This window comes from Leptonychotes weddellii, chromosome 15, assembly GCF_054177405.1.
Source record: "Leptonychotes weddellii isolate Sample4059 chromosome 15, ASM5417740v2, whole genome shotgun sequence".
Classification (NCBI taxonomy): Eukaryota; Metazoa; Chordata; class Mammalia; order Carnivora; family Phocidae; genus Leptonychotes; species Leptonychotes weddellii.
In genome coordinates, this window is record NC_138383.1 from 24034617 (window position 1) to 24061592 (window position 26976).

The following is a 26976-nucleotide window of genomic DNA, read 5'->3' on the forward strand; positions in this document are numbered from 1 at the left end:
AAAATTATGAAACAACACATTGGGATCTAGTCTAATATGCAATTAATAAAAGAATTTCCTAATGCAAAAGGGAACTGTGTTCTGTGAAGTTTCCATGATTCTTGCTTACATGTACTTAAAGCTATTAAGTTTCATTAATTCACTGGGCTCTAATATCAGGCTAGCTGGTGTGGGTGTATCTTTGGATCCTCTAAATTCAATCAATTTAAGAGAAACAGGAGTAGGGGTTTGGTGGATTAGCCACAACAGGCCATTAATCTCCCCATCCTCAATTGTAATCCAGCCTCTATCAACGTGATTGGGGGAAAAGAATCCTGCAAAAAACCCAAACACTCAGAAAAGCTCCCAAGCCGGCTCCCTCGAGACAAACATGCTTAGGTCACAATTTGTTTGTCTTTACTTAACATCAATACAGCATTTGTCATCTGTCCTATTTCTTGTTGGTTTTTCTTTTATGCCTTTTGCTGAAAGTCTCAGATCAGATATATTTGAAAGGGAACCATGTTGCAATCCCAGGAATAGCTCAGCATTTAACTATCATTTAAAAAATCATTCTCTCAAGTAGCTATAAAACATAAATCAAAACTATCATTTCATGTTGCAAATTTGTTGAAGAAACATGGTTAAGGTTACCATGTGCATAAATTAGTGGTGGGGGAAGCTGGCGAGACTGAATGATGAGAAGAAAATAGAGTAACCACATTCCAGTAAAAAATGAGCAACACTGATGTTGCATGTTTTAGAACATGCAAATATTTTATCTTCTATCATAAATGGATTAGATCCTAATACCTCATTTCTTTATTGTTCTGGCCAATGAGACATTTACTCATGCATCAAGCAGGAAAAACCATGAGCAAGTTGCTGACTCAGGGTTTTGTTTATGCCACCAATCTCAAGGCCAAATATTTACTGGATTCCATGAGATCATATACCTATAATACAGGGCTTGATAAAACCAAATCCTAGTTGTAAAATGAAAATAATGTGGCATTAAATATACATATTTTTAATTATTAAAAAATGTGGGCTAGACAGGGTAAATTGCCTCTGAAGATCATTTTATGAAAAAGACATGATTGTCTTCTTTCTTATTACCTTTAAAATATTCCCCAAACATCCTAGCTTTCCCTGGTGAATCAGGTTCAACCAACCTCAACTGATTATATGTTATGTGCAGGCATTGTGCTAAACACTTTCACATGATTTGGCTCATTTAATCCCCATGTTTTACATGATATTGCCAAATTCCTTCCTAATTTTGTCCAACATCTTTTGTTCTTTTAGCTTCAGCCATAACAATACAGAACCATTTATCAAGTACATTCTACGTGCTAAGCACTATGCTGTGTTTTAAAATTTCAGTCTCTCTTAACTCCAAAGACAGATGTTATTACTTCCAATCTATGAAAGAGGATACTAAGGATTAGAGATTTTAAGTAACTTCCCAAGGTCACAAAACACGAGGTGAAATTCTAAGAATCCAATATATAGACCACATGGTTTTCAGTATTTGCTTTGATGAAGCAGCCAATGATGACCACCGGACTCTTTCCAAGGGTCTTACTAGAGAGCTACAAGGTCATCTTTCCACAAGTACAGTTTGGGTTATTCTCTCATCCCACACCTTACCTGATACTTGTCTATCTCGGAAGTCACCTGTTACTCTCCTGCCCACTCACAGTCATGAAAGTTCTTCCTGCAATTTAATTTTGCTCTCTCAACATTACCAAAACTGGAAAAGTTCAGCATCACAGCAAACTTGAATAACTTTCTGTAAAACTTTCTTAACATGATAAAATTTCCAAGTTCGAAAGGGACCTAGAAATTACCTAGTCCAATATCCCTGTTTAAAAGGAAAAAACTGGGGCACCCAGGCCAGTAAAACAATTTCCCCCAGACCACAGAGCTGGTAGCAGCAAAGCTAACACTAACGTTAATGTTTTCTAACTTCCATCCCATTAATCTTTTCTGCCATCCACCTCGATTGACTCTTCCCTATAATTTACAGAAACGTGTTCTTAGAACAATATTTAAGAAGTCTCAAAATTCTGGATTTAGGAAAGCGATTTGCTTGTTCTTAACCATGGTTTCCTGTCTCTGATCTGACTTATTAAGCAAAGTAACATTTTGAAATACCAAGGCTATTTGGTTTTTGTTTAGCAGTTTGTGGGGTGGGCCACTGTTGAAAGGATCTTTGAAAGTTTAATCACTATTCTACATACTTGTCTACTTCCTCAAGGAATTCAGGTGTACTTCTGGAATCTTATAAACAGGCTGTGCATTACTTAAGGATGTATTATGGCAAAACCATAAAAAACTTTATCCTGTGTTACCCAGTTATGACAATACTGGGATAATTTTAAAGAAATAGTTCAATAGAAATAAATAATCTATACCTCTTTGACATCAGCCATAAAAATTTCCTTCTAGATATGTCTCCCGAGGCAAGGGAAACAAAAGCAAAAATAAACTATTGGGACTTCATCAAAACCAAACACTTCTACACAGCAAAAGAAATAATCAACAAACTAAAAGGCAACCTACAGAATGGGAGAAGATATTTGCAAATGACATACCTGATTGGTATCCAAAATATATAAAGAACTTATAAAACTCAACACCCAAAAAACAAATAATCCAATTAAAAAATGGGCAGAAGACATGAATTCACATTATTCCAAAGAAGACATACAGACAGCCAACAGACATACGAAAAGACGCTCAACATCACTAATCATCAGGGAAATACAAATCAAAACCACAGTAAGATATCACCTTACACCAATCAAAATGTCTAAAATAAAAAACACAAGAAACAACAAGTGTTGGTGAGGATGTGGAGAAAACAGAACCCCTCTTACACCGTTGGTGGGACTGCAAACTCGTGCAGCCACTCTGGAAAACAGTATGAAGGTTCCTCAAAAAGTTAAAAATGGAACTGCCCTATGACCCAGCAATTGCAGTACTATTACCCAAGAATACAAGAATACTAATCCAAAGGGATACATGCCCCCTGATGTTTATAGCAGCATGGTCTACCAACAGCCAAATTATGGAAACAGCCCAAATGTCCATTGACTGATGAATGAAAAAGAAGATGTGATATATATATATATATATATATATATATATATATATATATATATATATATATATATATACACACACTCAGCCACCAAAAAGAATGAAATCTTGCCATTTGCAACAACATGGATAGAGCTAAAGAGTATTATACTAAGAGAAATAAGTCAGTTAGAGAAAGACAAATACCATATGATCTCACTCATATGTGGAATTTAAGAAACAAATGAGCAAAGGGGAAAAAAATGAGAGAGAGATAGAGAGGCAAAAAGACTCTTCACTACAGAGAACAAACTGATGGTTACCAGAGGGGAGGTATGGGGGTGTGGGGGGGTATGGGTGGAACAGGTGATGGGGATTAAGGAGTACACTTATTGTGATGAGCACCAGGTGATGTATGGAAGTGTTGAATCACTATATAATACACCTGAAACTAATATAACAGTGTATGCTAACCAACTGGCATTTAAATAAGAACTTAAAAAAAAGAACATTGGGGAGGGATGTGCTATGGTGAGTGCTGTGAATTGTGTAAGACTGATGAATCACAGACCTGTACCCCTGAAACAAATAATACATTGTATGTTAATAAAAAAAAAAAGAAATATCTACAGACAAAAAAACATATGCCAAAAAATGGCAAAAACTAGAAACACAGATCTCAAAAACAGGGAAAAAGATAAATATAAATGAGGGTATTTTCGATGAATAAATTATATGGAACTATTACAAAGAAAGTCATGAGCATTAAGGTGGCAGATGCCAACTAATTGTTCATCACACCATTTTCCCTCTGCAACTCAATACAAGGCTAGCCTACAATTCCCAAGCTCTTTTGCAATAAGAACTGGCCATGTGACTGACCATAAGTGATGTGCACAGATTTCCTGCCTGGTCTATAAAAGCTCTCCCATGATCCTTCTCCATATGCTTTTTCCCCATCTGCTAATATTGATGCCGAGAACAACACTGGAAGAGAGCAGAGCCTCCATCAGCCTTGAGACTTCCAAGTCACTACAGAGACAAGATTCCTTCCCTTTTATCCCTCTCCCTCACCACGCCCTTATATACCTTACACACACACACGCACGCGCGTGCGCGCGCGCGGGCGCGGGCGCACGTGCACAAACGCCTTGACACCAATGAGCAATTAATGTGAGCAGGAAGTAAGCTTCTACTGTGTTATGTCACCACGCTTTCGCTGTTTATCCGTCAAAGTCCAGAATTTCTTGAGCTGACATAACTAGGAAGCAACAGGGAAAATACTTAAGATTCAATGTAAAGTTAAAAAAAAAAACCAAACAAACAAAGAACAAAGATTTAAGGTTGAAAACGTTGCGACTCCAAACTTTGGTAAATAAGCATCTAGTCTATAAGGAATCAGTCTGTTTTCCTCAATTTCCTTTGATACTGTGATTTAGCATTAAAATGAACTCAGTGACTTCCAGCCTCACTCCTGTGTGTGGCACCGAGAACACCCGCATATCAAGTCCCCGGACTTGCAAGGAGCGCTGACCAAGGAGGAACATTTCACTGGAACATACCTCCAGCCTGAACAGCAAATGCATAAATACAATTCTTCATTAATTTGTTCAACACCTCTTACGCTGAGGTCGGGCACATTACAAGACTTCACCTGGCTCAGTCAAGCGGCAATCTCAGCAGTTCCAAGAGCAGGAGAGGGGAAAAAAAAGGGGGGGGGGGGCGGCGTACACCAACTCATGCACTTAAAATGCATAGGAGTCTCATTTAGCCGCAACACAGCACTTCAAAGACACAAGCTGAAAGGCGGAAAAGAACTTCTTCACCACAGTGGAGAAACAGGGATGGAGCTTGTTACAGACACAAAACATAATGACTTCCCTCCTTTGTATTTTATTCTGCAGGGGTCTGAGCCGCCAGGACTTAGAGCCGGTAACATCACGGTGATTCTAAAGAGTCAGCCATCCAGTGACACTCCTATTCACACCCGGGCCATACAAGAGAAATGTATTACTCACAGACGCCCCACTTTCTAACTGTTGGTATAATCGCCATATATCTATAGAGAAGTTAAACGTAAGGGCCCCCCCTTTTTTTTTGCAAGCTTCCCTGATTTCCTTCTGTAATTAAAGTAACAAGCAAACTAACAACAACAAACCATCCAACTGAGCATTTCCCCACAGCTGTGGAGATCACCTAGAAGATTATAGGCAGAATGCACAGCCAGGAATAGCAAATTAATAATGTTCCTTTAATTTCTAGGCCCCAGAGTCTCCCGGCTGGTAAGAACTAGTGGGCAACACCACAGTTCTGTTACCAAAGGCCAGAGGGAGAAGTCAGTTCTCTGACACAAGACTGAAAACACCTTAAGAACCAGAGTCCAGGGAGCCTGGTGGCTCAGTCGGTTAAGCAGCTGCCTTCAGCTCAGGTCATGATCCCAGGATCGAGTCCCACATTGGGCTCCCTGCTCAGCGGGGAGTCTGCTTCTCCCTCTCCCCCTCCTCCCCCTTTTTGTGCATGCTCTCTCTCTCTCAAATAAATAAAAATCTTAAAAAAAAAAAGACTCAGAGTCCAGACTAAAGAGTGGGTGGGCTTTTTTCCTAAAGCACTCTAGTGCAATGCTATTGGGCAGTGAACTTTCTCAAGTGCCGGCTTCTCCCAAGCTAGAATCTAACAAGAAAATGCCCTATCCTAAGCAATGTCCTTTAACAGGAATGAGAGGACACAGAGAAAGGAACAACAACACATCCACTGATCCTTAGCCCTCCTGGGGCAGGTCTAACAGCATGGAATCACCGAACACAAAGGAGCCAAAATACATTTTAAACAACTACAAGTGCCCCAACTAACAGTGGGTTTGTCAAATGCAGACAGGAGTGGAGTCTGAGAAGGAAACAGAAAGCTATTGAACATATTGCTCATTCTCTGACTCTCTGCCTGATCAAAGAACCTCATGCTGTAGAAGGGGAAGGGAAAGGGCAGCTAGCAGAGATCTTCTTTATCTCTCCTCCCTCCAGGCCTCAGATCTTGTCTCCCATTCTCCCATGAAAGCGAGAAAGCCATTCTAAATCAGTCTTTGTTATTCATTTATGTGCTAATTCAGTCATTCCTTATTGAGCGTCTACTAAATGCAAAGTACTGGGTAGAGCAATGGGAAAAAAAAAAAAACCCACCGCATTTACGTATCACCTGCTATACATGCTACAAGGGCAAAGATCATGGCTGCGGTGCTTGGCACATCGCCTGGTCCAGAGCCTCCCTCAGAGGCGGTGTTCATTGGCCCATCTCACTCAGTAAGTGCTGCCATCAACACGGTCTTCCTTGAGGGTGAGAGGTAGCCGTGTGTGGTAGGAAGAGGGGGCAGTGAGCGGAAGGGGAATATGTTGACTCACATCCTTCAGTAAATGTGTTTATTCCAATTCTGGCATTGCTGCCAAATGTGTTGTGAAACCAGCAGGACCTGGCTCTGGAAAATTCACCTGAAAGTCACAGGCTTCATTTCCTACCGCCAGGCCCTTCAGCCACCGGGCATGAAGTATTGGACCAAGTTAAAGATTAATTCTGCGCTTTCTGTGACAAAAGGTCACACCTCTCCCAGATGAGGAGGAAAAGGCATTTGTAGGCTGTCTCCTTCGCCATCCTGATGGTACCTTAATGCAAATGTAATCAAACCCAAACACTGGCTACCCCATTACCAGACCAAACTTGCTGACAAACAGCAATTATGGCTTTGTTTTAAAGGCAATCCCGGACCATTTCTTACCACTCACAGCTCTCCACCCTGGCCCCTGCGTGATGGAAACCCTCTAAAGTTTTGTTTAGGGTTACAGAAGACAAAAATTGCAAAAAAGCTATAGGAAAGACTCAATTATCAAAGAGAAGATAACTGGCATACTGCCAACTCCAGGCTCAGCCAGTGGGGTTCTGGCTTTTTCCTGGGGTCCAAACACATGGGGACAAACTAAGCAAGAAGATAAATTCTGTAATGTGTATCGGGGTTATTTCAAAAGTTTTGGGAAGCCACAGCACCAGAGGGGACACTGGAAAATCCCCAGTGATCTGGGCCAAATGCAGCATAGCTGGACCCGAGCCCAAAGCTTTAACCCGGACTCATCGGCTCCCAATGAAGAGAAAGACGTAAGCCAGAGCTACTACCTGGGCCTTTAAAGGATGCTTTCCCTGCACAGGGAGGCGCAAGGGTGGTTTCTACTGACAATTTTTATATGCAAGGTGTTACTGTTATTGGAATCCTATCTCCCCAACCTCCTGGATCTCAACCTCATCCATCGCTCCTCGGATCTCCCCAACCTCCTGGATCTCAACCTCATCCATCGCTCCTCGGATCTCCCCAACCTCCTGGATCTCAACCTCATCCATCGCTCCTCGGATCTCCCCAACCTCCTGGATCTCAACCTCACCCATCCCCACTCTCTAGTGGTTGCCATACTGCCCTCTTGACAGCACCCTGAATTCATCGTGTGTCTCATCTCATGGCTCTGCCTTTGCAAATGCGCTTTCCTGTGATCGCCCTTCCCCCACCACACTCCTCCTGGTCCATCAGCAAAAATCCTCCATCTTTCAAAGACTCAGCCCAAGCATCCTATAACACTACTTTCCTCCCTCCCTCCCACCTCCAGAATGAGTCAGACGTCCCTTCTCAATACTTAGCGGATTCTGCTGTCGCTACTAATATTTTTTAAATTGGTCTCTTACTAGATTGTGAATTGCTGGAGGGAAAGGTCCGGGTCTGACTCATTCCTGTTGGATCCCCAGTACCTTACACAGAGTGCCCCCTCCATAAATGCTGAACGATTAAGTGGACAAGGGAAGACATTTCATTTTAGGTCTCTATACTCGATCTACAGTAACTGCACCTTCGAGAGGGTAAAATGGGTATATAATTTAGTGGGCCATGAGTATACTCTCCCAAGCGAGCACGGAGTCGATTGGAAAGACGAGTACAGGGCAGAATAAGGCAGAACTGCTGCAAAATGCTTTGCAATGCTTCAAGCATCTGTTTGTCGACTACTGCATCTATTGGGGGCGCCTAATCCACACGGCACAAAAGCGTGCACGGATCGGTTCACTTCCCTTAGCCTTCGTCTAACGTTAAAGACGGTACTAATAATGTTATTGTTATTCAAGTATAAAATTGCAGGCATTTGCATTTGCTTCACATGAAAATACCAAATCTCAAAGATGAGGGTAAATTAGGTCCATAACAGATAGGACAACTGCCTTCCTTTTTTTTTTTTTTTTAAGGTCTGTCACTCAGAATGTCCCATAATGGCCTAATTGATCTATTAGACCAGTATTTTTTTTTTAATTTTTTTTAAAGATTTATTTATTTATTTGAGAGAGAGAGAGAATGAGAGACAGAGAGCATGAGAGGGAGGAGGGTCAGAGGGAGAAGCAGACTCCCTGCCGAGCAGGGAGCCCGATGTGGGACTCGATCCCGGGACTCCAGGATCATGACCTGAGCCGAAGGCAGTCGCTTAACCAACTGAGCCACCCAGGCGCCCTAGACCAGTATTTTTAAAATGGGTTTTGTGAGCAAGAATAAAGGCTGACAAGACAAGGAATTGGGTTTCTAAGTTATTGCTTATTGCAATCAAAGTTTAAAAAGAATTGCACATAAACCTTTTTTTTTTTTATAATGTCATTTTTCCTTACCTCCACCTTAGCTCCTCATAACTAAAAGAAAAAGCCTAAACTTCTTGTCTTGGCTAACAAGCCCCTGCTCACTGGCCCCACGTTATTCTTCCACTCTTGTCTCCAGTCATTATTTATTCCAGCCTACCCACTCCACATGCCCAGTTCACCACACTTCTGATCCTTGTTTCTTTTCATTCCTTCTTGTCTATCAACCTACTATTCTTGCCTCGTGCTATGTCCTTTTTTTTTTCCTGTTGTTTTGAAATCTCAGATATTCTTCCAACCTCATTCAAATGTTTCCTCCTCTATGAATCCTTTACCTTCCCCACTTTTTTTTTCAGATTTTATTTATTTGTCAGAGAAAGAGAGCATGCATGCACACAAGCAGGGGGAGTGGCAGGCAGAGGGAGAAGCAGACTCCCCGCTCAGCAAGGAGCCTGATGTGGGACTCTATCCCAGGGCCCCAGGATCATGACCTGAGCCGAAGGCAGAGACTTCACCGACTGAGCCACCCAGATCCCCCTCCCTTCCCCACTTGTATCCACCAACAGGCTTCTTCACACTCCCATAGCACTTTGTGCACACCTCTATCCCCCGACATGTTCCATCTTGGAAATACCAAGAATCAGGTGTTTTTCATTTTTGTGATTTCTATGCCTGACACATAGTTCGCCGGCAATGCTGTTTTGTTGAACACTGAAGAAATGACTGAATGATTCAGTGGAATTTACAAGAACAGGTCCAAAGTGTCAATAACAAGGATAGTTACTGATGACAATGATGAGGATGATTTTATGGGGTTAGCTCTCATTCACTGAGTGACTACTACATGTCAAGCGCCATGGCAGGATCTTACGTATATTTTCTCCAACCCTCATTTTACAGATTTTGCAGAGCCTCAGAGAAGTTAAAGAACTTCTCTAAGACCACACAAAGGGAAAAATACCAAAGGGAGGAATATTATGTATAGGCCTATCTTGGTTCCAAAGCCCATGCTTACTCTCATATGATATGGGTAATTTGGCCCATGGTAAATGTATTCCAGACACCATGTTAGCATTTTACAAATATTGTTCTGCTCCTTACAATTACCCTGTAGGATCAACACCCTTGGGAAGTAAGTATCATCTCCATTTTGCAGATGAGAAAGCTGAAGTGTCCCCAAAACTCAATCATCTACAATCCCAAATAGCCTACAAACTATGCAAAGGACAACAGTAGCTTGAAACTTGCAACACAAATTTAAAACCCAAAGAAATGTTAGGATTTCAAAAAATTTTAACAAAGTTCAGTCCACTGAATGCAGGCAAAGATCCATAATAAAAAATAATAATAATAATCACCAAGAAATTAAATATCTGAAGACACTCCATATTTTCTCAATTCAACAGCTCCCAATATGGGCTCATCCCAACTTTCCAGTATCCTAAAGTGAACCTTTTATTCCAATTGGGACTGTCTTCCTTGTATATCACTCATTCCTATTCCTCTCCTTTGGATGATGTAGTCCCTCCATCTCTTCTTTCCAAGCCTCCAACATCTATCCAATATCCTCCTTTTCCTTCATGTCTGGACTTCTCTCTTCTGCAGCATATATATCCTTTATGAAATAATAAGATATTATTCTTATTATTTCATATTACTATACCTTTTGTGCAGTACAACTTTGCTGTCATGTCTTAACAATTAAGCACTCATTATTCATATTATTTTACATCACTCTATATTATGTGTACGTATCCCAACTTTGCTTTCATAACTATTCCATAGTATAGTAAAGACACAGATGCTTTACGTTTGTGCAACACAAAGAACATTCAGGATCACCCTCTGTTGTTCCCTCAACAATCCTCTGGACCAGGCAGAGAAGTTATCATTTTCATTTTACAGAGGAGAAAACTGAGACTCTAAGTGGCTAAAAGAATCACCCAAAGAGGTAATTAAGGAAGAGTATGACTGCAGGGTGGTTCTTCTAACTTCCATACTCTTTCTACGAAGGCTCACCGCCATACTTATTTATGGTGCCTGGATCTCTTCCTGACCTAAACTCCAGGCCCAAAGATGGAATGCTTAATCAAGGTGAAAGGTTGAGGTGTTAGGTACTGATGGCCTAGGATGGCAATCCAACCCCCTTTCCTCCCCACCCAAGAAAATGATTCTCCACCTTGACATCTCTCTTTCCCCCAGGGGTTTTATATTACTCAGAAAGACTCTTGTCTCACGGACAAGAAAGTCCCATCTCTGATGATGGGATCTGTCAGTGACTGGGCTATATGACATCACACAGCATTGGATTTAAAGAAACCTATGAGATCATCAGATAAGTAGTCTTTGTGGGGGTGGGGGCTCTTTTTGTATTTAATGGAATGTTCTCTTTTAAGTCATATTGACAGCATATGTAGTTTGCCATCTTGGAAGCACTTTAAAGCTGGGTTTATGCAGAGTTATAATTTACAACAGAAAGAGGAAAACTGTGTTGCTCCCCTGGGTAAAAAGTACTATGATGTTCCCAGGTGATTTATTAAACTTTCCAAGCCTCAGCTCAGTACTGGGCTCACAGAGATAAAGTGGGTTTTACTCATAATAGGCACCAAAGCCCAATGCTACCAGTTTCATTTATATGAGAAAGAAAATTAAGAGACAGTTCAAAGTTGTTAAGCCAAGGCCTCCTTGAAAGTAGAAGGAAAACGCTCAATGTCATAAAACGCGTTTGCTCATGATTTTCTTTTTGCTTTTAAACAAGTTGAAAGTGAGGAAGGTAAAGGCTCTGTTCTGTCACAGCCTCACAAATCTGTGCAGTGCCTGATTTGTAGGAAAAAAAATTATGTTATTGCAAGCTTTCTAGGCCTCAGATATTATGCCAAGTGAAAAATCACTGAATGCATTATCTCATTTAATCCATGTAACAGAGGTGTGGGGTATGTACTATTATCCCCTCTCTACCTGTAAAGACACTGAAGTGAAACCATTTTAATTTTCCAATTAGGAAAAGAATGTATGAAATATTCCTTGCTTATAGGGATTGATGATCACAAGGTGCTGGCGGCCAACCTGGGTAATAGTCTCAACTGTTTGCCTGACAGTCATATACAACTCAAATGCTACCTTATGTCTAGTACTGAACTGCAATCACCCCAAACTTCCACTTCCAAACGAAGACTCGCATCCATTTAACGTCACTCATTCTTTCAATCCAGAGACATCCCAATAAAAAGTACTTAATAAAAACATTTAAAAGAAATCGTGAACCAAAAAAGAAGTGCTATACTGAATTCTGACGCAGTTAGACCTGGATGTGCATCCTGCATGCTGAACCACTGTGGGCTTCGGCTGCCTCATCTATAAAATTACCCTACAGACTCTAAGAAGAGAGGAGTTAAAATATGTGCAATGTTACGTAATATATATGAAAGCACCACATCATTTTCATTGCTATTGCTGTTATTATTATGAATAACCTGACAAAGAAGTAAAGTTACATAGAGGCAAGTAGGATGTGTTGTGGAAATGAAATCAGACAGCTGTCTTTGGGCCAGGAAATTCTGTCCTGGTGCTGCTAAGCATTCATTCTCGCTGATCTGAGCTGCTTTTGTAAGAATGGAATGGTGCTCTGACACTGGAAAAAATCATCCTGGTTCTCCTTCTCTCTCTCTCTCTTTCCTTCTCTCTCTCTCCTTCTCTCCTCTTCACAGATCTTGGCTGCCTTACACTTTTGGCAAAATGACATCTGAGTCTGATGTGGAACAGAACTCCCAGATCATGGCATTCCCTCTTAAGCCCAGCTGTGCTGGCCTAAGTAGCCAAAATGGATATGATCTTGCAAATGGAAGATACACACGCTGCATCCCCAGCAGTTGGCTAAGTCTGGTCAAGCAGACCCCCAGTCCCCTTTGCTGACAGCTTCATCACGACCAAATGATTAGTGCCGCACCATCAAACATACCAAGCCCAGGGCTCTGTATTTTAAGAAACATATCCACACAGACCCAGGGAGAAAACGCTTTGGGTACACTCAATTTGCAGAATGGGGAGGGGTAAGGGTGGGAATCTTTGTTTAACAAAACACTAAGCTACAAAGCACCACAGTGTTTCCGAGAGCCAACGTTACCGAGTGAAATTGTCCCTAGAGGCCAGATCTACCACCAAAATTTTCCTTCTGCAAAATGTTTACACTGCAGACTTTTGCTGACCTTTTCTAGTAATGAAGCCAAGCCCACCAATGCATCAATCACCGAGGCCTGGTAACTCAGGAAGAATTAGTACCCATTTACTGGGTAGGGTAATTTATCCCAAGATGGAAGAGAGGTGCTTTGTTTTTTAATTTTTTTTAATTTAAGATTTAGTAGGTTCTATGATCACAGGGTTATGTTCCTTTTGGTAAAGCTCAGTCGTGAGTAAATTAAAACTGCAAATCATGGAAACAGAAATGAAAGACCCACTAAACTCTCCCTGAGCCACAATTATTCAAACTTAGTGCACTGCATAACTCTACCTCTTAAGGCTGCTAGGTGGGAGAAAAAAGTCCCCCAAATTGTGGCAACTGTGAGTAATAATTATATTATTAATCAGAACTAGTACATGGGTATCACTGAATGGGTAGTTGTTTTGGGAGGGAGGCCACCTTGGCTGTGGAGAAAGAACAGTCTTTTGAAAATTAAGTTCATGGATGTGTAAATGTAGAGTACCTAATGTTGCAACTCTGCCTAAATGTCTTCATAAAGTGCAAATTAATGCAGAGCCTAACTAGGCATTTGGAATGCTAACCTAGTTTTCTGCGTTTAGCTAATAGCAATTTTGCTTACACTTTTATCCTCTCATTACATAGCAATGATGATTATTTAGTAAATACATGTGAAAGGCCACATACTCCATAGCACCTCTTCTTGGTTGGAAATAACCCCCTCCTAATACTTGTGTTTATAGAATTTAGTTACTGATACACCAAATCAAGTAGAGCTATGATAAGGAGCCCACTAAGGCCTCTTTTGGAGGCCCAGAACAAACCCATTCTCAGATGGTTCCCCTGTGATGGCCTGGCCAAGTGCAGGGTAGGGGCTGGGGATAAGGGAGTTTGGGGGATCCAGAGCTTCAGTGAATGTTAACCCTTTGTTAATCTTAAATGGACTCAGCTGGCTTGGCTGCTTTGTGAATTACTTATGATGGTGGAGACAGGTAGGGGAAGACTATTTTCTAACCTGTGAAATATTATGGAACTAGAGAGAGTTTGATACAGAGATGTAGAAGAGAAAGATAAAATGTGCTCTTGTAAGATGCTACCCAGGCCACCCCTGGTCATATGACTGTTATCAACCCTTATAAGTCACCTGGGAATTTTTCCTCTTAGATGCAGGATAGGGTAAAACAGGTCCCACTAGAGGATTTGGGGTGGTCGCAGGGCACTTCTTATTGTCTGCCAAGCATACAACCTATCTCTAAAGTATTACAGAGCACAGACAAGGATTTTTAACATCCAGAGCCAGGTCTGGCTTAGGGGGTGGGGACTAGCTGGGCTGAAGGAAGATGCAAGAAACAGGGCCCTCCACCTGAATCCTGCTCCTATGTGTCTGCTCCCAGGGGCAAGGTTCCTGCTGTCCTCTTCTGGTGACTTTATGGGAAGCTGGCTGAGTCCCCAATTCTGCAGAGGGAATGCAGGCAGAGGGGAGCCCTGCAAATGGGTCCTACCCTAGCCACTTTAATATTAGACAGGTGGGAGGGGAAATGGGGGAGACACCGTCAGTGGGAGGTGGCACTGAACTGAGCTGGGGAATACTGCTGATCCTGGGGCTTTTTCTCATGGCTCCCCTCCACACCACCAACTCCCTGCACCAACAAAAACGCTGCTTGGAAATCAGAATGCCCTCCAACACACAGACACACAGGCGCAGGCAGGCACAAGCCCTACCCCATTCACCTCATCACTCCTGAAGCTACAGACTGGCGCAAGTAGTCTGAGGTCAGTGAGTCTGACCTAGCACGTCCCGGCCGCTGGGAATAGGAGAGCCTACAATCTAGAGTGGTATTTATGGTAGTGTTGTTGCGGGTGAATTTTGCCTTTACTTGATGTGGAGCAGGGCGTGCTAGCATGTTTCAGACCATCATGACCAGTCCTGATGTGCTTGGGGAAGGCATGGAGGACCTCCCCATCCCTGGTCCCTGCTGATGGCACTCTCTAGTCCCGCATCCTCCCGCAGTCTCTTGAATGTGCCTAGATACCAGGGCAGGGCTCTGCGTCCATTTTGCCAGCCAAGAACCACCGAGTTTGGGAACTTTGAAAGCCAGGGGATGGGGGTGGGGGTTGCCAAGGCTCAGATTTCGGGGCCAGAGTTCTCATCCAGGAAAGCAGTTGAAAATCAACACCCATCAGGCTTTTCTTTCTTATCCCTCACCCCTTCTATGTTTCAGGACTCCATACAGATACTAACCATACCACACACAAACAGACACACAGACACAGTCGCGCGGGCGCGCGCATACACACACGCGCGCGCACACACACACACACACACTCACACCCTTGGGCTTAGAAGGTTTTTAATCTGAAGGCAGCAAACCCAAAGAACTGCGAGGGTCTCTGCCACCACCCCCTGCCCCTCCTACCCCGCGAGGCTACTTGACAGTCTACACACAATAGAACCCCATACATTCCAAACAGCACAACGTAACCCAAACCCGCCAGTGACTCCAGCGCGCCCCATACCTGATATGCAGACGATGAAATTGGCTTGAAGAAGGAAAAGCACCTCCCAGACTATTTCCATCCTCTGATTCTCATTCCAAGTGCATCACTCGACGGGAAAACGGGGGGGAAGGGGGGAGCCCGACACGGCACACACACATACAAACACGCACACACTTGCGAGCGAGCGCACACTCGCACTCCCACCCGACAGCCGGCCGGCCAGGGACAGTCACCCCCAAGATCAATATCGCAGTTTGAATTGTTCCGGCAAATCTCCCCTCGGGCTCGACGGATGTGCGCCCCAGATGTGCTGACACATGTCCGATGCCTCGCTGCCCCGGAGGTCTCCCCGTTCGCCGGTCTCCGCTCCTCGCACGAGAGGCGGAAACAGCACTAGCCGCGGTGGCGGCAGCCACCTGAAGCCACCAGCGCCGGGTTCTTCCTGCAAAAACGAGACCCCGATCCGCCTGGCGCCCCAAGAAGACATAGACGATAGCCCCCCGCCGGGCCGCGCCGCACAGTTCCGGGCCGCCGGCGCTCGCAGCTCGCTGGCTAAGCCAGGTAGTCCGCGACAAGTTGCCCTCGAAGTCCGCCCCCCTCACCGGGGCATGGTCAGAGGCTGGCTGCCGCGCTCCGGGGCCGCTCTCCTCCTGCTTCCGGGGGGGCGGGGGGAGGAGACGACACCGCAGACAGGGGAGACAGAGAAAGAGAGGCAGGAATTATTGCCCGAAACCGCCGGCAGCCTCCGCCGACCCTCCCTGCTCCCCAAGCCCGCGCTCAGCCCGCCGCCTCCAAGCCCGGCTCGGGCGGCGCGTCCAGGGCGCCGAGCGCCGAAGGCGGGGAGCCTGGGACCCGGGCGCGTCGGGGGCCCGCGGGCTCCCCACGTCGTGCGCGCGCTTCCCCTTCCTCTGCTATTTTCTTGGGCTCCTGGGAACCCCCAGTTGCCTCGCTTCCATCGCCCGCAACTAGCGCCGCCGCCGCCGCCGCGATTTTCCGCAATGCAACTGCAGGGGTCGTTATTTCCTCGCCTACCGAGCCCGACGCTGCCCGATTCGGAGGGGAGGAGGAGGGCAGGAGGGGGCGGGAGGAGGAGGAGGAGGGGGCGGCCCGGCCAGGTGAGCGTCCCCCGCCGCCACCGCCGCCGCCAGCCTCCGCGGCAGCCCAGCCGCCCCGCGCCCGGGGGCGGAGGCAAGAGGCCGGGCTGGGGAGCCGAGGCTTAGCGTGGCCAGAAGGAGGAGGCGAGGACTGGGCGTCGGAGCTGCGGGCCAGCGCGGAGGCTCTTGGGCCCCGGCCGCTCGGTCGCCCTCCAGGACTGGGGAGTTTCTCATCTCCTCGGAAAGATTGGAAAGAACTTCGCGCCAGCCGCTCGGGCGCGGGAGACCCGGGCGGGACTCAGCCGGGGCGCTGTGATGCGCTCTCCCTCTGCTGCGGAATAGTGGGCATTTTTTTTTTTTTTTTGCATAATTCATTCCCTGCCCTCTCCCTCTCGTCCCTTTCCTGCCCCCCTCCTCCTTCCCCCTTTCCGCTCCAGTGCCACAACACTACTTACCCCAGAGTTCTCCTCTCTGAACGCTCCTAGACCAGGTGCAACTCTCGCCCGCGAGTCCCTCACCTCCCTCCTCCCCGAAGCGGGGAAAAAACCGTCTTTCCAAGTCCGGGCGCGAGCAGGGGCCGCCGCCAACTGCGCCTCTGCTCAGCTCCGGGCGGATCCGAGACTATTGGAAACCCGGGCTTTACGGGAGCGGGCTTCCCTTCTTTTCGGTCTTTTATTCTGTTTTTCTTTCGGGAAGCTCAAGTGCTTTGGAGGCTTTTGCTGGGCTCCAGAATACTCTCTGCCAGCGACACTCAGCAGCTTCCACCGAAGGAGATTCCCCCACCGAATCCGCGCGCGCGCACACGCCCAGCGCGCGGCTCTCCGAGGCCCCGGGGGAAGGTGGGGGCGGCGTGAGCACCACCCACCGCCGTGGCCCAGACCGAGGCCCAGGCCGGAGGCCGCGGGTGCGCAGAACGGCTCGCCGCGACCCGGGGAAGGACGAGCACCCGGGCAGCCGCTTGGAATGCAGATGCGGGGGAACAGGGAGGAAACCCTGCGCTCGGGACTGTTCGCCCGAGAAGAGGGCTGGGAGCGAGAGAAGAAAAGACAAATCGTAGCACATTTGCATTGTCTCCGTCGCCGCAGCAGCGTTTTGAAAAAGCCCCAGACCTACCTCTTTGGGAGCGCTGAAGAAGAGGAGGGCAAGGGAGGGGAATCCCTGAAAAGATCTCGGATTTCTCGACGCGCTTGTCCGGATTGCAAACTGTGACGTGTGGAGATTTTGCACAAGCGCGGATGGACACACACAACAAACACAAACACACACGTAACCCGCAGGGGATTTTTTACACTTTTTTTTTTTTTTGGTGTTTAGAATCCATTTCAGTGTGAGTCTCGGTCCAATAACCGCAGAAAGGGTGGATAAGGGGAGAGGGAGAAGGAAAAAGGGCACCGTTCATCCGCACACAATTTAGTGAGGCTTCCAGGCTGTGTGGCATCTGGTGGGGCAGGTGCGGAGCCAAAGGAGTAACACTGCGGCACTCCCAGGATTCTTGAACTGACTCCAAATGCCCAGGAGTCTGGCGGGTCTTTTTGCAGAGTGGCGGGGGCGGGGTGGGGGTGGAGGTGGGAGGGAACGGAGCCGAACAGCCTGAGCATCCTGGGTTGCGCCGGCGGCGTGGGGAGCTGCGTAGTCCTGATGCCTCTGGGGATTGGGAAGAAGAACCACCTGGAAGACTTGCTTTAACAAGGAGGTGTGGCCAAGGACTCCAGGTGGTCAGCACATGAAACAAATCTAGGCCCAGGTGAAGAAAGTCCAAGATTCTTAGGAAGGGAGTTTTCGAGGCTCTCAGCAGGGAAGTATTTGAGACCTCAGAACATTTAAAGAATCTAAGATAGTGAGAATTAGCCCATTTGGGAAATATATGGGGGATGTTTGTCTCCGTGCCTTGAAAGTCGACCGCGCAAAAGGGATTTTTGAAGGGAAAGAAAAGAAAGCAGTTTGCTAAAGATGAAGCAATCCCACCCTAGCCAGGGTTTGTAAACATGGACAGTGACTGACCTTCTGCACTTGGGAGTGGAATTTGCTGCCAGCAGGAGAGCTCTGTCTGGAAGCAGAAGCAGGGTGCCTGGATTTTTATACCAAGACCCATTTATTTATTAATGAATTATGCATACATTAAGCGAGCACCTTGTATGTGGCAAGCACTGTGGCAAGATGCTGGAGTTTTGTAATTGAAAATCCATAATCCTTTCTTTCAAAATGCTTACAGACCATATTTTCTTCTGCATTTTGCCTTAAGAGCCAATGCCAGTAAAATAATACTTAATTTTCCCCTCTTCAACTTGTGCACTGACCTTCTGCACTGTCAAGGAATAGTCTATTCACTGCCACCAAGTCCTTCCGGTAAAAAAAAAAAAATCCATATGATAGTATTTAAGCAAAAATAGTGGCATGCATCAATTTTTTGCTATATGTCATGCACTGCCAAATCCCTTATGTGAATTATCCTAATTATCATTATGTCTGTATGAGAGAAATATTACTTCCATTTTACAGATGATGAAACAGAGCCCCAGACTAGATATTTGCCCTAGGTGTTATAGTTATTAATTGATAGTGTAGAGATGAGAGCCAGGCATTTCAAACTCAGAGGACATTCCACACCATATCCCTTCATGCTCTGCAAAATGAAAAGTATAATCTCGGGAAGGTTATTTTGTATTTAGGTAAGGCCGAAGTCCATTTAGGTAAAGCAGAAGTCCTTAAACAAAGGCAGGGTGGAATGTAATTTTATCTTGCGCGGTTTAGAACTTAACTGCTGTCGAATTGAGAGAAAGACAAGATCACTGGGAATTAGGGATAATCAAAGGCATTTCTAATGAAAGAATCTGAAAGCCTGCTAACTGCCAGTTCTGTTCTCTGCACTTGGAAGACAGCACTGAACACAACAGTTCCTCAACATTTAGTTTCAATATTCCCATTTTCTAGAAGAAAAAAAAAATTTTCTTGAGTCATTGCTAGGCTTAACCTGTATGGTTTTTAAGAAAAGCTCCATGTTGGGGTGGCTGGGTGGCTCAGTGGTTAAGCGTCTGCCTTCGGCTCAGGTCATGATCCCAGAGTCCTGGGATCAAGTCCCACATGGGGCTCCCTGCTCAGCGGGAAGCCTGCTTCTCCCTCCCTCTCCCATTCCGCCTGCTTGTGTTCCCTCTCTTACTGTCTCTCTGTCAAATAAATGGATAGAATCTTTAAAAAAAGAAAGAAAGAAAGAAAAGCTCCATGTTAACCCGGAAGATAACTCCGAAAAAGTGTGTACTAAGTAGGAACCTTCTGTCTTCACTCTTTATTGAAATGTTTAGTTTTTTAGTCTACAAAACAAACAAATGAAAAAATAACAGTGTAGCTGGAAAATATTAATTCATAACAAGTTTTTTTCATATTTTAATGAGTTTGTACCCATATCTTGGTAACAACAGAGAATCTCTCTCCCCAATATCTGCCTTCATCTTTTGTCTCTCTCCTACCCTACACATCTGTCCCCTACAAATTCAGTGCAGGTATGCTACACATATAATAGAAAGTCTTTGCTGAGCCCCACTGTGGGGGCCAATTCCAGTTTCCCATAGAAAGCAGGGGATTGCAGTTATCCCCAGGAAAAGGCAATATTGAAATCCTTTGGATTTTCTCTCTACCTTCTCTTTTTGTCAACCCCATCCATAGAAAGAAGAGTGACTCCTCTGATTGATAAAATTTTTGCAAGCTTGACATCCATTAAAGCACATTCCCCAGAGGCTGAACATCTGTATTAGGAGCCAAAGCAGATCCATCTCTCTTGATGTACCTGTGTTCAGGCACAGTGGGTTCACTATTTCACTAGTCTCCTTGCCATATCTAATTCAGAAAGAATAGTGGTTGTCTAAGGGAGGCAGAGGAGTGGAGAGGGCCAAGGAGGGAGGGGTTACAAAGGACCGCAAAGAAACGTTTTAGAGTAATGGATCTATACAGTATCTTAATTGTATTAATGGCTTATGGGTGTGTATATACGTCAAAAGTTATCAGATTGTGCACTTTCAACATGTGCAGTTTATTTTGTGTCAATTATATCTCAAAATTATGCCTCCAAATGGATGATTCACTTTTACAAATATAAGAGAGATTGTAATAATAAATAATCATAAATAGATGTATTTAATAAACCATGGCTAGGCTAGGCTTGGAGAAGCTTAACCTCAGTGTGCTATTGTTCTATGTGAAATGTACTTCCTACTAAATTTCTCAGACTTTGAGAAATATTAAACACTAAAGGAGTTGTTCTTTCTTTAGTTTGGCAGCTGTGTAAAGAAGGGGCTCTGATGTTGTATCTGTGTCTTCATCTGTTTTACAGGTATTGGAAGAGGATGTTATAAAATCATTATCCTTTTGGGCATAAGCCCCCCTAGTATTAAGTGGGAAATGTTCCCTTGAAAGTAGTAGAAATCATCCATTCAGTCATTCCTGGAGAGAGGAGGACCTTGGAGCGGAAATGAAAACTTGGGAGCTGAGTCTTACAATGAGTTGATCAAAGAATACTTCTTTTCAGAGCTAGGATGAGAGGCAAAAGAGTCTGTACATTCAGGAACATGTTCCATGGTGATGGGAGACTGCATCCTGCCACTAAGATGCAGGCTATGAACTAGGGGGTTCGAGAAAGCCTTATAGTAAGGTGGGAACATACCCTGAGGGAAACCAGTAAGATTGGCATGTAATTCTGTTATCTGAGGGCAATCATCTAATAACCAGTTAAAAGTTAGTCCCTGAATGTTTTTTCCTGTCTGCTGTCTCATGAGATGACTATTGATGAATGTTGTAACATAGTGTCGGAAAATTCCTGTGCCGACATGGACTCCGATGCAGCCATTCCAAAACCAATGTGGAGGTGGTAGCAGAAGCAAGCTCTTGGTGTTACCCCAAACTGCAGAGTGTGATGGCCAGTGACACCAAGGGCAGCCCATTGGCAAAACAGAGAGCTATGTGGAAGGAAGAGGTGGGTGATGTTGAAGACCCTCGTGATGACGTGGTTTGTGAGCACAGATGAGTTATCCCCTCAAGGACTCCTTAAGAGTTAGTTGGGGACCTCAAAAGGGGGACTAGGACTCCACTATCCAGTGTGCAGGTTGAGGCCATCAAGTGGTATATGAGTTTCCTGCTGGTGCTATGGTAAATTATTATAAATTTCCTGGCTTAAAACATTGGGCCCACCTAGATAATCCAGCGTAGTCTCTCCATCTCAAAACCCTTAATTTAATGGCATCTTAAGAATCCCTTTTGCCCTACAAGGTGACATATTTATGGGTTCTAGGGATTAGGATATGGACATCTTGGCAGGACACCTTGGCACATTATTCTGTTTACCACAAGCAGGTAGATATTTGGGTCACATGAAAAGTGCCAAATGTAGATCAATGGAGCTTCTCAGGAAATAATTGCAGAACAAAACAAAACAAAACAAAAACTTGACACTCTTCAGTACCATTTAGTAATATACCATATACTTTTCAACAGTAAGTTCATGTGGGTTACTCGAGGCATGGGCATGAGACCTTGTTCTCTATTAATGAGTCAATCAAGAGGAGATGTTAACGTATTTGAGTGGATGCAGTTCACTTCTCTGGACAGAGCACGTGAAGATGTCGAAATGCCATATGCCACCAGGACAATGGGTTATTTCCCTCTCTTTGACGTCAGACTGGGTAATAGGTTCATTACCACCAGTGTGCATTATATTTTTGAAACAGAATTTTTTCTCATCCGCCCTATAATTTGTGACCAACACAAGGGAATTTTATTTTTTCAAAGGAGATAGCAGACTTTTTATTCCTATCAAATGCTATACCTTATTTGGTATTTAAGTTTTGGCAGATGGACAGTAACTAGAAAATGATACACGCTAACTTTGCAGCATTTTGGCTAATGATTTGGGCATCATTTTGGAAGTCCATGAAACCCCTGCCGTGATTTTTGTCTTTTCATCGCAGTGAATTTCTCTTAAATATCCAACCTCCTGAACTCAAGCTCTTACAAATGGAAGACTTGTTCACAGTGAAGAAATAGCAGGAATCTTGTAAATGATTGCTGAGAAACTGAATAGGTTTATTTGTTTGTTCATTTAAATAGCTCCACACTTTCTTGTATTTTTGTCACAGATTTGATGATAGATGTTTTACAGTCCATTTCAAGTGCACATTAATAACATTTCAGACCTGATCTTACCCCTTAATTTTCAGGTGAGAAGATGAGGGCCTAAGGTGAGGTTAAATGACGTGTCCAAGTTCAAATATAGGCAGAAGCAGAGGCAGAGTTAGAATTTGACTCCAGCCTTCCTAATTATTTTTAAACCTTTATCGGTTTGTCAACTGGTCCCTGTACACAGAGGACAAGGAACGGCTGAGCACTCTGGATTCGGATCCATATTTGTAGGTGGCAAGTTCAATAAGTAAGGGAGCTTATACATGAGGCTTGTCTTGGGTGGCTGCAAGCTGAGTTTATCTCTGCACCCATCCAGAATCCTAAAAGTTTATATAGACACCTTAACTGGGTTTAGTCACATATTTAGTACAGAAGGTTTCAACAACATTTTACTCTCTCCTTCAAACAGCTCCTAAGGCAGGATCTGTGGACAGAGCATACAATCCAAGGACAGGGGAGGGGTGGGTAAGGAGTCTCTGATTGCCTGGTCCAGCTTGAGGGTCAACTGGCAGCCATGTCCTCTCGATGACCTTTTCCAGCAACCTACCATCCCCATCCTACTTTCCATTGTTACCAAGTAACACAATGTAACAGCTGAAACACAGAAGATAAATATATTATCGAAATCCGTACAACTCAGTAGAAGATGCTTTCCCTGGGTTTCCTGCTTTTTGTCCAGTGGACTTTCAACTCCGCCCCATCATTTGTGTGTGTGTGTGTGTGTGTGTGTGTGTTTCTTTTACATTAAACACTTTCCAGTAAAGTGTTATACCAATAAGACTCCTCTCCTCTCCTTAAGCCAGCTGCAGTACCTTCAGGTAGCAGTTATAGATCAATATAGAGGATTTTAGCTTCATAATGGTTCTAAGGTTTAAAGAAAGGCTTCAGTTAGAACAACAGTCTGCTCCTCTTTCAGCTTGTATAATTTTGGAATTAGCAACTAATGCATTAGGTTTCTAAATTATTTGCCAAGATTTTTTTCACATGGCCTCCCCAATGATTAGCATTAAAATTACAAGCATTAAGTTTCATTTTTTCATTTGCCCTTGAAAAACACGTTCTGGTTCAGGATGCAGCATTTTCTACAGGCTGGATTAAAGAGTCTTATGTCCCATTTATTTATTAGGAAAACCTACAAATAGTGAGGGTGGCAGATAGGCCCACCCCAAATATTTGGAGGCTCAGGTCAAGAGTAAATCTGAGGGAGTGTTCAGTCTCCAAGCTGTGGCCCTTGCTCCTTCTCTTCTGCCTCCCCACACTGTCTCACATTGCCAGGGGGCTCATGTGGGGTCTTTCACATGCTCAAGTGCTTCAAGCCCAAGCCCAGGTTTCTACTGCACTCACTTATATGAAGAGTCATTTCTTGGCCACACCCTCAGTCCTGGGTGCGCACCCTCCCCCGCTGCAGTTACCCTTGGGAAAGCAGACCCGCCCTCCCACAACAGTATTAGACATCAAACTCGGTGACGTGTGTGAAATTAACAGTCCTTTTCTTCAAAGCATTGAAGATGTTCAATAGAGAGGAACACTGCACCTGGAAGTTTCTAAAAGGAATCCCATTTCTAAATCAACACAGAGTGGGGCTCCCGGGTGGCTCAGTGGGTTAAGCATCTGCCTCTGGCTCAGGTCATGATCTCTGGGTCCTGGATCAAGCCCCACCTGGAGCTCCCTGTGCAGCAGGGAGTCTGCTTCTCCCTCTCCCTCTGCCCCTCTCCCGGCTCATGCTTATGCGTGCACTCTCTCTCTCTCATATAAAGAAATAAATAATAAATAAATAAATAAATAAATAAACACAGAGGATGAGACCTGGGTCTCCACATCTCCCTTGTTTTCTTCTCCTGTGCATGGCATTTCTGGATTTTATCCAACTTCAGCAAGAGATATTTTTCTTCCTTATACGACCCTATGGATTTAATAAAGCAGGAGTTGAATTGCCGTGGTAGGGAGCCCACCAAGTTCCGAATCTCTTCTCTGATTGTTGCTAGACAGAGGAGAAAACTCATTAAAACAAAAAGAACCTCCTGCCAAGCAGAACAGGAGAGGTATGAGTAGACATAACCCTACGACAGAGTTAACAATACTTGAGACCAAAGGGGGTTGTAAGACTAGAGCTTTCGTTACAAAAATATAAACATGCCTTTGTCAGCGGCTGTAAAATATCAAGATTGCAGCAAATGTCACATAAACTTAAAACCAAGTGATGGTTTTCATCTCACTGGCTTGAATACTTTCCTTAATGAAATCTTTTAAGACCCTTATGAGCGAATATTATCTTGTGTTGAATTTCCTCTCGGGAAGAAGAAGGAACATAAATATCGCATGTGAAAATATACTTCATTTTAATCTCCTGTAAGTTATTATTTCTTTAGGAACATGGATTTTAAATGGATGTGAATGAAATCTTCAGTGTATTTTAAGTGACCAACTATTAAAAAAGAGTGTATTCATTTCACATCACTAACTTCTCTCATAATAAAATAGGAGTTCCTGGTGGCCGTTCCTCACTATCTTTCCCATGAAATGAGAAACAGACTTTCATCCTACCCTCTTCACTTCAGGTTTTTCATGAGAAAGAACATGAACAGAATGAGCTCTATTTTCTCCTCTTGTATAAGTGAATTTCAGAAGGAGGTGGTGGTAATTTTGGAGGTGTTGCCATAATAATTTTTTGGATTCTTGCATTCAGTTCAATCAATAACTAATTGAATTAGCTGGTTCAATAGTCCTCATTAACCACAGAAAAAAAATAGAGCTCCTAAGGAAGCAGAATGTGAGTGCCAGTCTCCCACTCTCAAAGATTTCTCATTTACATTCAGGAATTTCATAAAATTTTCAAAGAAAATTGATTTTAATATACTTGAATTACAATGACTTTTAAGGAGGTGTAGGGTGATAGTGTCATAAAATCAAATGATGGAAAGCTTGGATAAAGCCCATTGGCATAAGGAAGTCAGGTCTATAATGGTTCAGACACTGACTTTTATCCCAAGCCAGCCACTGAAGGCTGACCGGAGAGCCTCTTCTCACCACCTGCTACCAACTATCTACTTTAAACCAGCAGGGTGCAACCTTGAGTCAGCCTGGATATGCCTTATCCCTGTGGAGAATGACCAAACTTAAAATGAAGCTAGAACTAGAGGTAAGGGAACTTGAGAGCCTCCTCCTAAACCATTCCCCACTGAGGGGAAGACATTTCTGGCTACTCTAGTGGAAACCCAAACCAGATAATGCAGACCCCGTGAACCAAGCAGGGCCCTGTCAGGAACACAAAACCCACTCGTTATTTTTCTGAGAGAATTTAATGTACAGAATTGGTTGAACAGGTGTCGGGAGGACCAAAAAGCCAATAGGAAACACTAAGTCAACACAGAGAGAGTAACTGTAGGGAAGAGGTGCCACCATTATGACTGGGGAGACAAAGCAAAGATGTTAGGGTTATCAGAATCCTGGAGGAGGGGTTCCTGAGGGTCTGGGACCCCTACCGCTCCGGAGAAGATGCTTTCCCATTAGTGCTGGTCCCTGAGAAGCTCAGAGGGGAAGCTGTAACCCAGACCCTGAGGGTGGTGTTGCTCAGCTGCGGCTAATACTTTTTATCTCTGCTATGGCACAATGAAGGCGGTTTTGCTGGGAGAAACTGGAAAGTGGACCAATTGCCCCTTGCTGAAATAAGAGCTGTTGCTGGAGACACTTGCAAAAACTGGATGCAAAACTGAATGGATCCAGTGCTTTCTCTGCCTCCTGCCTTCTAATCTCCCTCTACCACCCCCTGTTGGCAAAAACGTCACGGAGAACAGCCTGGCAATAGAGAAATGTATTTGATAAACACCCAGCCACAGCATCAGAGTATGGAAGGAATTGAACAGAAAGCTGATAGGTTAATAACTGACACCCGCTAATGACAACAACGACAGGATTTTGATGGAGAAAAATTACCCTCTAATGTTATAGAGCTACATTGGTTGGTTATATAGCTGCATCCATTGCTATCGTCCGGGGTTTTGAAAATGAAGCGTTGCCTCTCAGCTGCTTTTCACAGGACTTGATGAGACCGAAGCAGGACTTTCTCTCTGATTCAACAGCAGTTCTGATATGTTACACATAGCTTTGTATATACCCCATGTCATTTTCTTTTTTTTTTTTAATTTTGCAAATGTGTTTAAAATCAATACATACATTTAGGTATAGATATGTTTTGAATTAGTTTTGAGTACAGTATGAGGTAAGACTTACAGTTAATTATCCTTCCAAAATGGATATTCGGTTCCAGCATCATTAATTGAAAAGACATTGTCTCCCCACTTTGCCAACTTTTTTTTT

General features: G+C 44.1%; 1 protein-coding gene across 3 annotated transcripts in view; it reads right to left on the minus strand.

Annotated features, from left to right (window-relative positions):
• The window catches only part of CA10 (carbonic anhydrase 10 (inactive)), a 409114-nt gene extending 391402 nt beyond the window's left edge, over positions 1-17712 (minus strand). Inside the window, exons 1-2 of one of the 3 annotated variants that reach the window (XM_081805240.1) lie at positions 17608-17712; positions 15419-16050 (exon numbers count right to left, since the gene is read on the minus strand). In XM_081805240.1, the coding sequence (XP_081661366.1) occupies positions 15419-15479 (61 nt within the window). In that variant the 5' untranslated portion in view covers positions 15480-16050; positions 17608-17712. Of the gene's footprint in view, positions 1-15418; positions 16054-16949; positions 17041-17607 lie in introns of those variants that run through there. The other 2 variants (XM_081805238.1, XM_081805239.1) reach the window with 2 other exon arrangements.
• Between the last annotated feature and the right edge of the window lie 9264 nt (positions 17713-26976).